General features: G+C 29.4%; 1 protein-coding gene across 1 annotated transcript; it reads right to left on the bottom strand.

The window, feature by feature from the left end:
• Positions 1-652: 652 nt before the first annotated feature.
• Positions 653-14,911, bottom strand: p24-1 (p24-related-1). The gene is made up of 3 exons (XM_067288493.1): positions 14,603-14,911; positions 1,588-1,833; positions 653-1,506 (listed from the first exon to the last, which is right to left on the bottom strand). The coding sequence occupies exons 1-3, from the start codon at positions 14,753-14,755 to the stop codon at positions 1,279-1,281; spliced, it is 627 nt and encodes a 208-aa protein (XP_067144594.1). The 5' UTR covers positions 14,756-14,911; the 3' UTR covers positions 653-1,278.
• Positions 14,912-15,520: the final 609 nt, after the last annotated feature.

Here is a 15,520-nt window from a genome sequence, read left to right as displayed (position 1 = left end):
AACCTATCTCTAATATATCAAAGATTTTTTTAAAACCATAAATAGAAAATTTAGTACTGTGAAAGAAATATCCATATAATTTGTAAAATTTAAGGTAAATTATAATCTATTAATTAGTTGAATCCTTAATGTTATCTTATTATTATTATTTCTATGGAATGTATGACCTAAGAATACACTTGCACTGGCTGATTGCTATTAGAAACTGTAGTGAGTGCACCCCCATTGAAAAAATGAATATTAATTAAATGAGATGTTAAAAAATGATTACAATGGGTTCATAAAATAGAAAATGAAATTAGTTTATAACTTCATGTCTAAATATTAGTCAAATTTTAGATATAAAATTATATATTAACGATAAAAAATTTCAATTTAAAGAAAAATATGTACTGTATCTACTAACAATAAGTTAAATTTCACATCATATCTGAATACAAAGCATATAACATATGAGTGATGTTTTTAAACATGAATTCACTACTAGGTCTATAATTTGCATTCATTAAATAGTTAAAATATTTGTTGAATGTTCAAAGCAAGATATGACTCAAGTTTGTTACAAGATTTCCAGTTTATTTTCAGAAAATGAACAAAATTAAATCCATCTCTCAATAAATTCATTTTTCGTATTAAATCTTCTGTAAAACAGTAATAGTCAATATTTTATTATTTTTCTTTTTTTTACACAAATTTTTATAAAGCAATTTATAAGAAATTGCAATTCTTTTGAATATACTTTTTCCAAAATTAAGCACCTTAAAACTGGTGTTAATTAATTACAGAATTTGGTGTAATCCAAAGAAACTAATATATCCAGAATCTCCACAACAAAAAGAGTTTATACAATGCAGAAATCTATACTATTATATTGGGGTTTTGTGGGAATATAATTATCTACAAGATATGATAAAGTTATAAGTGCAGGAGTGAATAAATTAAGTGAAATTTATTTTCCTAAAATGTTTAAATTATGTTAAAAATTTAATATGACAAATTTGAATTATTACAAAAATTTTTTGGAAGAAAAACATCTGATATTCTATAAAACAAAAATCAAGATTTAATACAGATGAATTATATGTTTCAAGACATTTTTAAAAAATTATAAATTAGTTTCGAAATATGATTCTTTTTGTAATGACAAACATAGTTGAAATTTTTCCATCTTCTTTAATAATAATCCACGAAAATAGCAATTTCCACTACCTGAAACTAGACAGCAGAATAAAGATTCAAACAAAACATGCATTTTTAGTAACTTTTTCTTTACAATTTTCATGTAGAACCGGAAGGTTTTTTTTCTGTGAAAAAGTTTTTCAGTACAATTACTTGACCAATACCAATGAGTAATATCACGACGGTTTCTCCCATGGACCAATACATGACTCTGGCATTCAGATCCTCTGCTCTTTTTCGACCTTGTGCTTCTCTTAAACGATGATGTTTCTGATAATCGTCGATCGTATTGAAATTTTCGTGAATACGAGCACTTGATGTTTCCATCTAAAGACGGAAATTAGAGTAATAAATTAATATTTTATGTAATAAAAATTCATTGAAAAACAGAAAAACAAAAATTCTCACTTTTGTCATTGCTGTTAGATGTTCAGTTATGCCTGGTAAAGGTTTTTCTTCACCAACTTGGAAATCAAAATAGACCAATTTATGACTAAATGTAGAAAATTCATTACTGAAACAGACTCTATATGTTCCTGCTTGAGTTGCAGTCCACGTTACACTGTCGAATTGTTTTTTCACACCTTTGTGAATAATCTGCCCATTCGGTGCTTCAAGAATCATATCAACATCATAATGTCCACCAGTTACTACCTATAATGAAATATAAGTTAATTTCATAATGTCTACATATAACAAAAAACATTCAAAATTTATTTAATGTAATTTTACCAACAAAAATATTAAAAACTAAAAAGTTTTTTGAAATGTTAATCATATAGTATAATCGTATGCTAACAACAAAGAGGATATAAATTCATCAGACTATTTTTAGATAATATAATTATATTTATGATAATTACAAAATGAAATTTATATATATAACAGATGGTGTATGCTTTCAAATGAATTCTTAAATACATATTTAACATAATAAATTTGTACTTAATGAGAATATTGTCAGTCATTCTGTGTCAACACTAGGATAAAACTTCAGTATTTTGAAAAGTGTATTGAATTTGCTTAGAAAGTAATAAATATGAAATTTCAAACCTTTAAATTTTACTTTATTCTCATTTTCTAGTATACCTGTAATACAAATCCTAATTTAGATAAAAATTCTATCATTAGTAAAAGGGATTTTGCTTCATTTATTCATCAATATTATAATTAAAATGTTGCTCTTTTTCTTAAACAATGAAAAATATTTTTAGTATTAAATAAATTTTTCATAGTAAACAACTAAACAATACAATGGTACCTCATAATTTGAATGACTAACTTTGAACACTTCAGAATTCTAACCTCAAAATTCAACAAAAATTTGCCTTCGAAGTTCGAACTTCACACACACTGAAAAAAATGTGCTCAAAGCATAAATGCAGTCTATTATGTGACCAATTCATCTCTCTCTCTGTCATGTTATGCTTGTATGTTTTCAATGCATTTTTCACTTTATTTTTGGTGTGTTTGGTTATATATACTATACTATTTGTTATTTGTTGATTTTTTAACATTTTCTTCCTGCAAGTTTTCTTTGGCGACAGCTTCTTGGCATCCCATATGTTGTCTATCCTTTAAGAAGCAAGTACAGTAGAGCATCGATTAACCGACCACGTTCTAGTCGGCAAATTCAAATGTCTGCTAGTGATGTGGCGCTACAATATTCGGTTATGTCTTGGCTACTTTACTATTATTTTTGTTAAATTTTTGCATGTTTTAGCTGGCAGCACTGGCTCGACTATGAAAGGGAGGCTAGTATTTAAACCAGGCCTAATACACATATACTAATAATGTATTTTTTCATACTTTTCGGTTATCCGACTTTTCAGTTATCTGACCAACCCCAGTCCCCAATTAAGTTGGATAATCGATGCTCTACTGTAATAGTCACTCAAAAATAGGGACAAAAATTACATTATGCAATACGCATTAATCACATAAGATAAATATTGAAATAAATGTTTCATGTGTTTTAGACATTTCCAAGTTATGGTAAAAGACAAAGAAGTGCACTTCTGACATAATTCCTTGAATTCTTTAGAAGTTTCAAATTAGAATTTGCCAATTGCATCGAAGATAAATACTTTCAAAACTACAGTAGATCCCCCTATAACATGGATTCGTACATGGCAAAAAAATTGCAATCGTGTTCATATAACACGTTAAAAGAGACTTGTATAACACAGTAAAACGTCATCGCTGACTCGTGTTGTGACAGGATTGGTCAAATCTGGACCAATAGTGGACATTGTACAAACCATCGAGTTTAAACGAGCAGCAGACCTACTAAAAAACTATTTATTATTTAATGGCCATAAAAGTTATATTTATATTAATGATGTTTCCAAAGTTCAGCAAATTTTTCGCAGAAAAATAACTTATTGGGAAACATGCACCTGCCGTTCGATGAGCCGCTCCGCGATGAAAACAAGCTTAGGCAATGGCGCTCGAGCGGTGCACACTCGGTAAGTAATCCTACAATTTTTTGTTTATAGCATAGTTTATATGGATTATTCCCAAAAAATTATACGTGATTTGGAAATGTTGAGTCAAATTTGTCTAGAATCGGTTAATTTTATGGAAGAAAACCTTTCAAACAGCCGTAGCCCCTAAACTGCACACGTGCCAGGCTGTGATTGGCTCATGTATTTAAGTGACTCGTACAACACAGATTCGTATAACACGGAACATATCTACCGTGTTATAGGGGGGTCTACTGTATAATTAGTGTCAAATAATTTAATATGTTAATTGTTAATTTAAACAAAAAATTAACAATTATCTAATATTTGTTTTGTTAGAATTTCTGTCTAAAATAGAATCCATTAATCCAAAATATGTTTCAACATTGATTGCCCATCACATTGATCGGTGGCTCCGATCGAGTGATTTCGACACTGTATCACCAATCATACAAAGAGATGAGCAACTGGCAAGAAATTTACTCAATATCATCATTGAAAAATTTGAATGTCATGAAGAAATGACATCATTTGCTTTTTCTTATGAAACCAACATTGATCATGATGATGATCTGGATGACTACTTTTTCATTAATAAAGAGTATGAACATGGGTTTCACTATTGTGAAAATTACGTTTCAGATCAAGAGTCTGAAAATTAGTGGATTTGCAGCAAAATATTTGAAAATTCCCGACTATCATTTATTGCTGATAACTCATTAACCTTTTAGAAAATGAAAGTTTTGCTTATATAATTGTATTCATCATTAAATTGATATATCATGTGTTTCCAATTTCAAGTGCTCATTCCATTACTTGTCTCTCTAGTTCAAAATTTCCCAAACAGAACTTTTTAAACTACATTTGACATGTTCAAGTTTAGAAACATTTTCCCCATACATATTACAATTTTTTTTACTGTTTGCATGGCATTGTATCTTTTTTGAAAATCATAAAGTATAACATGTTTGATATGCTTTTTATCCAAAGACATCACCATTTTGTTTGAATAAAATCAAATTGTAAAGTAAAAAGGTTTAAAGTAAGATTCTAAACATGGGATAAAATCTCACTTTATATATAATATGTTAAATTTCACTACTATTATAACTAAATCACACATTAAGATGCAGACTTCATGGTGTGTGACCAATAAAAGCAGTTTTTATTTTATTATATATAGTATTTACATATTTTATTCATGGTTTTCATGTTTTCGTTTATTATTAAAGCATTTGTGTTATTTTTACCTTAAATTATATGTATTTGCTGTTTGAAATTATCGAAATGGGTATTGCTCAGGGTCTGGGAATGACTTAATTCACTTCCACTATTTCAAATGGAAAAAATAGATTCAGATTTCGAATGATCTGGAATTACTTAAATTTGAAATATGAGGCACCACTGTACATCTGACAGATTGTTTGCAATAAACTTTTCATAATGTTTAATAATTATTTCAATTTGCAAAGTTTAAAATAAATATTTATGTTCTAACTAAACAATGTTTTTACATTAATAAGACTTAAACTTAAAATTTAAAAATATTACATTTGAAACATTTCCAAATTATACAAATCTCAACTTCAGGGAAATCTACAATTCAAAACTGACTAAAACTCTGAAAACATCTCAAAAATTGCTTAACCATAAAAATATTTTATAAAGGGATATAGTGAGATGTGAAATCAGTTAGTTTGGGCATTAATGATATTGGTAGACAAAGTAACTGAAAAATCTGACGGTTACTTAATTTAAATAGAAAGTTGTTCCAGAACATTTTTTCTTTTCCTTTCAAAAGTGTTCTAAAAAGTTTGGTTAAAAACTCTGTTAAAAGCCTGACACTGGCCCCAGTGTCAGGCTTTTAACAGAAGCAGAAGCAAATGTTTTTGGCATTTTTCAAAGCTGAAAAATATTTGCTTCTGGTTTTATACTGAATTGCTGGAAGCATGCAAAAGGTCAGTTCAATATCACTTTAAAAAGTTCCAGTTATAGAGAATATATTTTTAACATTTTATAACCGTGGCAATCACAATTATGAAATGTAGACCTGTAGATGAAAAAAATTGTAGAGCTATAAATTCCAACTGTTGCCCACCTGTTTGTCTGCCTGTTCTTCTTTAATTTCAAGAAAGGAGTTAGACAGATGAAAGTCAAGCCCATATATGGAAAACTTAGGGACAGGAGGCCTAGATTAACTGCACATGAACGTCTGGTTTGGACCAGAAGTCACATTACTTCAATTCAAAATTTTCCCCTGAACAGAGTTAGATAACCAGCATGACTGTTGTTAACAGGAAAAGTATGATCACCATTAAAAGAACTGAGAACATTGTGACAAAAAATTACAGCCCAGTATTGATTGTAACGATGTCACAATAAGTAATCGCTCATTAGAATTAGTTTGGTTATAGCAATGCAATATGTGAGTGATCTGCTGAGGGGAATGAATCCCAAGAAGACTTCTATTTGGAGATGGACCTTATTTAGTTGTTACTAACATGAAGAAACCCGAGAAAATTCCACATGGCCAGCCCATTGGCCATGCCCGAACCCACGACTAACTAACTATCAGTATTTGGTGGTTTTATCCATTCGGCTGCTGGAGAGCACTTATTAGAATTAAGAAACTACCATTTGGAAATGAAAAAACACAAGTTGTTAGATCGAAAAATTAAATACTTAATAGACTTTTCACAGGGTAACACTTTCAATTCCATGCAGGCAAGTGCTATACGCTATCTGTCATAGTAATGATATATTGTGTCTATTTCGAACTATATCATTGTTGCAGTAATTAAGTGAATATAATATATATTTTTAAAAATAATATCGTTTTTTGTAAGAATTATATTTAGTTTATTATTATCTCAAATTTTTTGCCAATAGATGGTGCTATGTATAAAGACAGCAAATCAAATGTAGATAAAAAATTAATTGATTTATAGAAGTCCAATCAATATTTTGGTGTGAGATATACAACACTAAGTTGGAAGATTGTAAACATAACTGCTGATAGATTGTAAACATAACATAATTGATTGAATGATCTAAGAGTGTATAGCAAACAAACAAAGAAACATCCTTATTTATATATATAAAAAATAAATAAATAAGGATGTTTGATATATATACATACATAGATTTTAAATTAGAAATTATCGAAGAAAAAACATTGTTGATCAAAATCAAAATTAGTGTTATGTATCAAGTTTCATGCAAGTTGTCTTAATTTAAAGTGAATATTAAAAATTCTGTAAATAAAAATACATAAAAAAACTTAAAAAATAAAAACAAAGATCTAAATCATAAAAACGTACATATCTAAACTTTAAAAATAAACCTTTTGTTGCAATTTTTATATATTTGAGTTTTCAAATAATTTTAAAATGTTCCCATTCTTTACATTCCATTTTGGAACACATTAACATGAAGATCTATGTAGATCGAAAACGTTTTTTATCTGTATTAAACTATTCTGGAATTTTATTTTTAAGGTTCAGAGGTATGCGTTTTTATAATATAATATATATAGGCAATTCATTCGTACTCATTCCATAAATAATATATACTATTCTACATATATAAAATACTTAGCTTAAAATTATCACAGATGTTTTTCCATTAAAAAATGGTAGCATTGAGAATTGAATTGTACAAAATTTAGGAACAAGTATGCAGACCCCCCTAGTATATTATAAGAGAAAAAAATATTGCAAAGTATTAATATATACATGAATGTATTAACAATACTTAGTATAGTAAATGCTCTCTAGAAAATTATTACACTAATTAGGGAATATATTCAGCAACCACTCCATGCCACCATCAGCAAACTTTTCATAATCTAATCTGATTACACACTTCTCAAAGGCTTTTGAACACTTGCTTTGTGCGATAGGGCCTTGCACCATCTGGCATAAACCAAGCATGATGATGTTTATGCACAATAAGCATTTTGGGATAAAACTTCTTTTCCAATAATTCAACATATGCAGCAGAAGTAACATTCTTTTTGAAGAAGAATGGTTCAATAACTCCACTAGCACTGATAGCACACCAATTGGAGAATTAGAATTTTGATGATAATTCTTTATAATAAATACGTGTTGTTTTAAAGTGAGTGCCACTATTTTGAAAATTTTTCTTAACATTAATCAATCATCGACATCAAAAATGTAAACATTGTACTATATAGTACTTTTTGAATTTTATTCAGTTGAAAAGTTATTCAAGTTTTGCATGAATTAAAAAAAAATCACCCTGTATTTGCTCTTTTTAAGCAACTTAACTTTTTATCTATCCATTCATAGCTTTTGGGAACAACAGGAATTGACAAGAAAATGCGGCAGGCCTGCTTAAGATGGTATGGACATGTCCTACGTAGCGAAGACACATCAGTAGCAAAAACAGCCATGCAATTGAACCCAGGAGGGCACCGCCCACGTGGAAGGCCCAAGAAACAATGGATGGATACCATCAGGGAGGACATGGGCATTGCCAACCTCAACCCGGAAGATGCCAAAGACCGTGCCAAGCGGAGACGACAGTTGCAACAAAGCTGACCCCTACTACGGGAAAAGGCAAAGAAAGAGAGATTCATAGCTTTTGCTTTGTTCACAATAGGTACAATTTCAACTTCCTCACTCATTTAACACGGTCCCACAAGCTATTTTTACAAATAAAAAATCATGTGCAAACATTTCAGCATGGAAGTAAAATTAAAAAATTTGCATGAAGGTCATATTCATGTGAAACAGTTACTTTTTACATTTTGGTTTATAAGTTTTTAAAAGCTCTAACAACTTTAAAGTTTTTATGTAGAAAGTAATTATTTTATATTTTATAAGTACTTTCAATTAAAAATATTAAAAAACATTAATTTATCATATAACTTGATCAGGTCCAAAATGCACTATATTAGTTGACCTTAAAACTATACTTGGATTTATTTTATACCATCAGAATTAAATGAACTTTAAACAGTACAGCCTCACTGTATGCAACCATGTTCCAAAACCATCACATAAGCAGAAATTTCCATAAAATAGCAATACCTGTTAAATTATAAGTATTTTCTATACTTACATACCTATGATACAACTTTTACATAAATTAGAAAAATAAATGCTATATTAACAATAAATATACTATAGATATAAAATAAAAATGTACCAGAAAGTTTTTATAAGTGACAAGCAATTATTTATTGTGACATCATTATAATGCCAGGCTGCAATTTTTAATTTATTTAATTTAAAGTATATGCTCTCCACCTCAAATTAGCAGTGGTTTGCTCCTATACATCATACTTTTCCTTTAACGATAGAGTTGTGTCGGTCATCTATCTACACCTTTCAGGGGAAAATTTTTGAATTGAAATAACATGACTTTCAGTTTGCAGAGACAGTTCTTATATAGTTAATTGGGACCTCCTGCTCCTAAAGTTTCCACATCTCGTCTCGTCTTTTATTTATCTAATTCCATTCTCAAGATTAAGGAAAGATAGATAGACGACAGTGGGAATTTATAGATTTACAATTTTTTTAAACTGCAGCCCAAAAATGATAAATTATATGTCAACAGAGGTTGCTCTGTAAAATTTTAAAAAATTGCTAACTATTTTGCCAGTTTTAAATTTTTTTCCACCACCAGTTTTACTTACTAATTAATGAAAGTGCTAGTAGCATTATCAGTTTGGAGTCTGGAAATCAAAAGTAATGTCTTAAGCTGTCACTTAGAAATAGGAATCATTTTCGAATAATGTTTTTAATGAATAATTCTGAATAACATATTTGATCAAAATGCTTCAATAGTATTTCAAAGCTTTTGTCATGTCAAAATTTTTATGCTTTAGTCTACTGAAAAAAGTTCAAAATGAAAAAATGTCACCCCAAAAAACTCCTCAAATTTCCTATCCTATCAGTCAATAAAAAAATTCCCATCTGGAAACTATGAGCAGCATTACATAAAAACTGCCTTTGGTTTTCACAATGTCACTTCCTGCTTTCCCACCCAAGCTTGTCACATGATGTCGTGACATTGCTAGTCGTGCAGTGCATGGGACTCCCACGTTTTTCCTGAAATGTGTTTTGTGATTCAATTTCACACTGAATGGGTGCGTTTGTTAATAGCGGTCGTTCTGCATCTCCGCTACTACGGAGTGCGCTGCTGTTTGTAGGCATTTAGGAATGACAGTGAAAGAAAGAAGATGGCAGTGTCCACACAATCAATAGTATCGTGATGGAGGAATCTATAATTCTAAAATATGAACTTTTAAAGTCAAAAGAAGTGTCCCAATTGTAAAATTTAACCATAAAATGGATTATTTGTTGGAAGTGCATTCAAAATAGTCATGAAAAAAATTAGAATGCTGGCTACCATTCGAAAGGACACTTACATCACTGCGTGCACTAATTTGCGCTTTCACAACTTTAAATTTTCATTCATAAAACCATATAATGAACACTGAAATGAAACTATTTGAGCCATGGAGGATGCCATGTTGCTTTCCACCGTAAACTACTGCTACAAGTGGCCATTTTTGCCATTCGACGGCACGCACTCCAACCGGAATTTAGAAATGCATTCCGCAGGAATTTTTAAACGGATGTCACTCGCACGGAGTTACATACAGGAATAAAAGAACGCACCCAATGTCAAAATAAGCAGAGTAGGTTTTTATCACCACTTTAATAAAAATACTGCCACGTAGCATTTTGGCACTATGCAGCACAACCTGTGTCAGTATTTTGGTTTTTGAACTCAGACAATCTCATTTACAATGCAAATTAATATATTTAAAAAAAAGTTGAAAATTAACAGAAGAAACTGTTAAAAAATCAAAATTAAAAAAAGATATCACAGCTTTGTTTCAGTATTTACAAATCTGGACTTCCAAAAACTTAAAATTACTTGTATTTTTTGAAATATGAAAAAAAAACCCTAATTTGTTTTATACATTAGACTAGTGCAGTGGCGTGTCATCTGCACTGGTCTAATGTATAAAACAGCAGTTTACAGGCATTCATGCTTGCACTTTAAAGAACACCAACCTCTGGCAGTTTAGCTGGTGGATGCTACACTCCAAAATATCGTATAACGCTTTCAATGATTCCATCCATTAACCACTGGTAGGGAGCTATTTGACTAAGTGCATTGTTTTAAGGTTTAAAAAGTAAAGTATTTATGTTATTTTTATGTACATTTCTTTACAAAGCTATATTTAATTAGACCTATAATTATATTGGCAGATTTTCAGACAATCTTTAGAATTTTTATCACTTTCAGATGTTAATAATTTTAAATATTACGAAAAACAATTTTTCGAAGCGAGTTTTAATTCTCCAAGTAAATTGGAAGTATGGAAAATTTTTTGATTTATCTAAATTACTTTGTGAATTGCAATATTTATATTCATGTCCAGACTACATTGGCAACTCACACTTAGACATTAATGACAATCTGAACAAAGATGTACTAAAAGAATTATATGATTTAATATCATTAATTTTTACGGTACCATCTACCAGTGCATTTGTTGAGAGCAGTTTTTCAACCATGAAGTGAATTGATACATTGGCAAGGAACACTCAGTCAGAGGAAAGATTGTGATCACTAGCATTGCTTTAAACAGAAAAAGAGCTTTTAAATACTTTGATGGAATCGACGACGAGCAATTTTTATGATAAAGTAATTAACAACTTTGCGGAAAAAATTGCCGAATAGTTGATTTATAAAAAATAATAAAAACAAGTTCTTATATCTTTGTTTCGTGTGAATGTATCTATTTTAGAAATAAAATAAACTGTTTATTTTTGTCATTTCCAGTATTTGTTTATAATTTTTATGGAAACACAGCTTCCCTATCATCAAATGTCACCACACACCACTGGACCAGTGGTTCTCAAACTTTTGTGACTTGTAACTCATTTAACTTGCTGCCATCTGGTGGTTGCCTCCCAATACACACACGTACATTATATAAAGGTTATTTATACAGGTAATTGGTAATTTATGTAGATGTATATTTTTTGAAGACTTAGTAGGTAGTACTCTTTCTAAGAGAAATTGGTGTGTTAGTATTATAATTAAATAATATAAACAAATAAAGGAAATAATAGTTCGTAGGCAACAAATAAATACTGTATTTATATTATATAAAATGTATATAGTACAATTATTTTCATATGTCACACATTCACTGACTACAAATTTTAACTCAAAAAATTAACAGCAAAACAGAAGTAAAAAGGGCTGTAAGAAACTGTTTCTTTGTCTTTTTTTCCCTTTTAGCAGAAAATAAACAACGTAATTCTAAAAAAAATAATAAATAAATAAAAGTAGAAAAAAGCTTGTATTCATTTTAAAAGTTTTAGTGAGATATATCTCAAGATATACAGTTCAGGTAGGCATATAAAAAATGCACTGCACTAACACTGTCAGTGCATTACTACTAATTAAAATAATGGCTAACCTGGTCACAGTACCCAATTAGTTTTGGTGGTGTTCCTGGGTGCCACAGTGCACAGTTTGGGAACCACACTGCATTAGAAATTCAACTGACAAGTACAATTAAAATGCAGTCAATGAAGTCAAATATACAATTTTAAAGTTTAATGCAATTCTTCATTTATTAAAATATAAATGAAAAGTTGACATTCCTATTCATCATACAAAATATTTAAAACATATTAAATATATATTAGTCTTATTTACATACTATGAATTTCATTTAATTCAATAAGATGAGATAAATTTAGGTAATTATTTCTAAGTAATATACTAACTCTTAATTTTATTCACAATCGAGACATATAAGATAAAAATTCTGTGTTTGGGAAATGTCTGAGTGTTCACCCATATAAATTTAATTCAATAATTTTGTAATTATTTCATTTAGTTTTCAATGATTATTGAATTCTAAATGAATAGACTAAAACCCATAATTAAAATCACACTTATTTAGTTTTAAACATTGGAAGCCAGGGAGATTTTCATATGAAACAATTTATTTCTTAAACATATGTTTACTTTGATATTGTGCTTCAGAAAGCTTTTTATCTTTTAATACAGGATTCCTTTGAATTTAACTTAATTATCAATTCACTATTTATTAATTTCAAAACATGGTAGAGAACACTTATTTCAGTTTTCCATCCGAAACCATTAGTAGTAGCTGGAATACTCAAACAAAATGACAATAATTTGACTAAGTTTGGAGGTAGTTTACTATAATTCACAGTTACATAGGAAAATTAATTTATATAGTCTGTCTTAGAGAGAGCATTTATTGCATAATTCATTGCATTCTACTTTACAAATAAAAGAAATTTTCTCAGCCTATCAGTAAATTACAATTTATGCATGTATTTCGAATCTTGTACTCCTTATTTTCGACCAATTTACAGGTCTGCTTCAAGACTAAATTGGCTGAAAATGTTTGTTCCGTGATTAAATTTATTGCTGGAAAAGTACAGATAATGTCTTTGATTTTATCATCAAATCTTAGGTTATTTATCAAAAACAAATGTTTTCCGAGTTGGCTACTTTTGGAATACTTTTAAAAAAATTTTGTCTAGGAAAGCTAAAAACATTGGCAACATTAAATACAAGTATTTGTATATGATTCTATATACAAGTAATGGCACGAATCCTTGTGAGATCAGTGATTGATTAAGATAACTTCACTTGTCAATGGTCCACAACACACTTAACATATTTATTGAAAATGAAATAACTGTTTTACAAATTTCTTTAATAGTGTCATTTAAAAATATTTTGCAGGATTTTCACGTGTTGCGAGATTTTGTCCGAAAACATACGACAGTCCCGCACGATTTCGAATAGTTGGCAACCCAACAAACAGCAAACAGATTTTATCACACCAGAACAATGCCATATAGCACATTTTTAGGAAAATTGAGTTTTATGCAAAACATTAATGCCACGGTTCTCAATCTTTTTGAAGTCTGGGAACACTAAATTTTGACATTTCTTTTCTGCGGAACACTTTAAATACATCAGCTTTAAAGCAGGGACGGCAAACCTTTTTGAAATCAAGAGTGCACTCGACCTAGTAAATGATGTCATCGGCATTTGCCGATTACATTCCCATACAAAAATTAACTTTACGTCGTATTAATTTTTCTTTTGCAACAATATTCAATTGTACACTTGATTAATTCACGGAACACTCGAAGTGGTTTCACACAGCACCCGCGTTCCGCGGGACTACAGATCAAGAAACCACGGCATTAACGTATAGAACTTCTTTTACACAGAACCGACACCAATAGGTCTAATTTCCATCTACGGATGCTTTTAATATTTGCACACCCGACTGCTATATGGCGATGTTCCAAACATAACGAGGTAACAGACTCATTTCGTCCCGGTGTGCCATACAGCGTCGTTCTGGGATGCACTTCAATTATCTGTTATAGAAATAACTCTTTTTAAACTTGCAATAGTTTCCAATATAATAAATATAAAATTATTTGACAAAATGAAATTTCTAAAATATGTTTAATTATAGATTTCCACAAACAATTATCCAGCAATATGGATTCATAAAAAAATCAAAACATTTTATAACTTAAACTTAATAAGAGTTTCATCAGGTTATTTTATATATGTTGAAAATAATATTTCAATATTTGAGTCCTAGTACTATATTTGCTTGTTTATTATTAGAGAAACAACACATTCTGTGTTATATATACACCAGGTCCAACTTATTATGGCTTTTTCTTCTTCCTAATGATTCAGTAGCCATAATTTTTTTATATAAAACTCAAAAATACACAAATAATTCCGAAATAACTTCAGTAAAAATGAATCATTCTCTAACAAAACATTAAACAGGCTTCTCTCTAACTCAATGCAAAAATCATATTATAAATGCCCAATAAGTTATCATCATAGCATATTAATGTGTAAAATTTATTAAATTTTACCTGATATTCGATAATTGCTTTAGTATTTTCCGGAATGTCTTCGTAGAAACATTGCTTGGCATTATCGGGAAGCTCGAATGTTAACTCCACGCTCAAGCAAGCTTGTAAGCAACATAAAAGCGCGAGAATGGCTAAATATAACGTTTCCATCATTTAGATCACCTACTAAACATGTATTAAATCTTTAAAATTATTAAAATCTCTTTCAAACAGCAAAGTATGATGATTTTATCCAAACTTAGCCGGATTGCAACGTGTCCTAACAAACTACCATCAACCTAACGTGGACTTACGTCATTTTCGATATCGCTCATTTGATTGGTTTCTTCACTCTGAAAACAAATAATCTAGCTAATCTCAGATATCGTAACAACGTATGATATTTTTCTATTGGAGTAAAACGCACATTAATAAAAAATTAAATTTCAAACTCTGAATATTAAGATGATTAATATAAAATTTATTTTCGAAAATTTTTTAAATCTTTATTTCGAACCGGTCGATTGTTTTTTATTACTTTTAAACTTCAGATTCACTCGTGTAAAATTGTGTAATTAAAAATAAAGCTTTAATTTTTTTTAACGTTTAATATACTTGCATATATTTTTGCAAATAGCTACCTCTAACGGGAAAATACGAAACTACACACACACACACTTGTTTTAAATAATACGTAACAATACTAAGCTTTATGTAGACTATAAAAATTCTTTAATTTGTGCTATTAAGATATTTAATGGTCCGAATGAATTTTTATTCTTTCCGTAAATGATTATTGAAGATAATTAATTAATTATAAAAAAAAAGTTTGTTTTGCCTTTCATTAAAAGAAACATTTATTTTTTCTTTTGTACTCTTATCACAATAGTTTTATATACTGTATTATGTAAAATAGTTTTTCGTTGAAGGTTTAAATAA

The sequence above is a fragment of the Centruroides vittatus genome, unplaced genomic scaffold (genome assembly GCF_030686945.1).
Source record: "Centruroides vittatus isolate TY-2023 unplaced genomic scaffold, ASM3068694v2 scaffold_861, whole genome shotgun sequence".
NCBI lineage: Eukaryota > Metazoa > Arthropoda > Arachnida > Scorpiones > Buthidae > Centruroides > Centruroides vittatus.
This window is presented reverse-complemented; position numbering and strand designations above follow the sequence as displayed.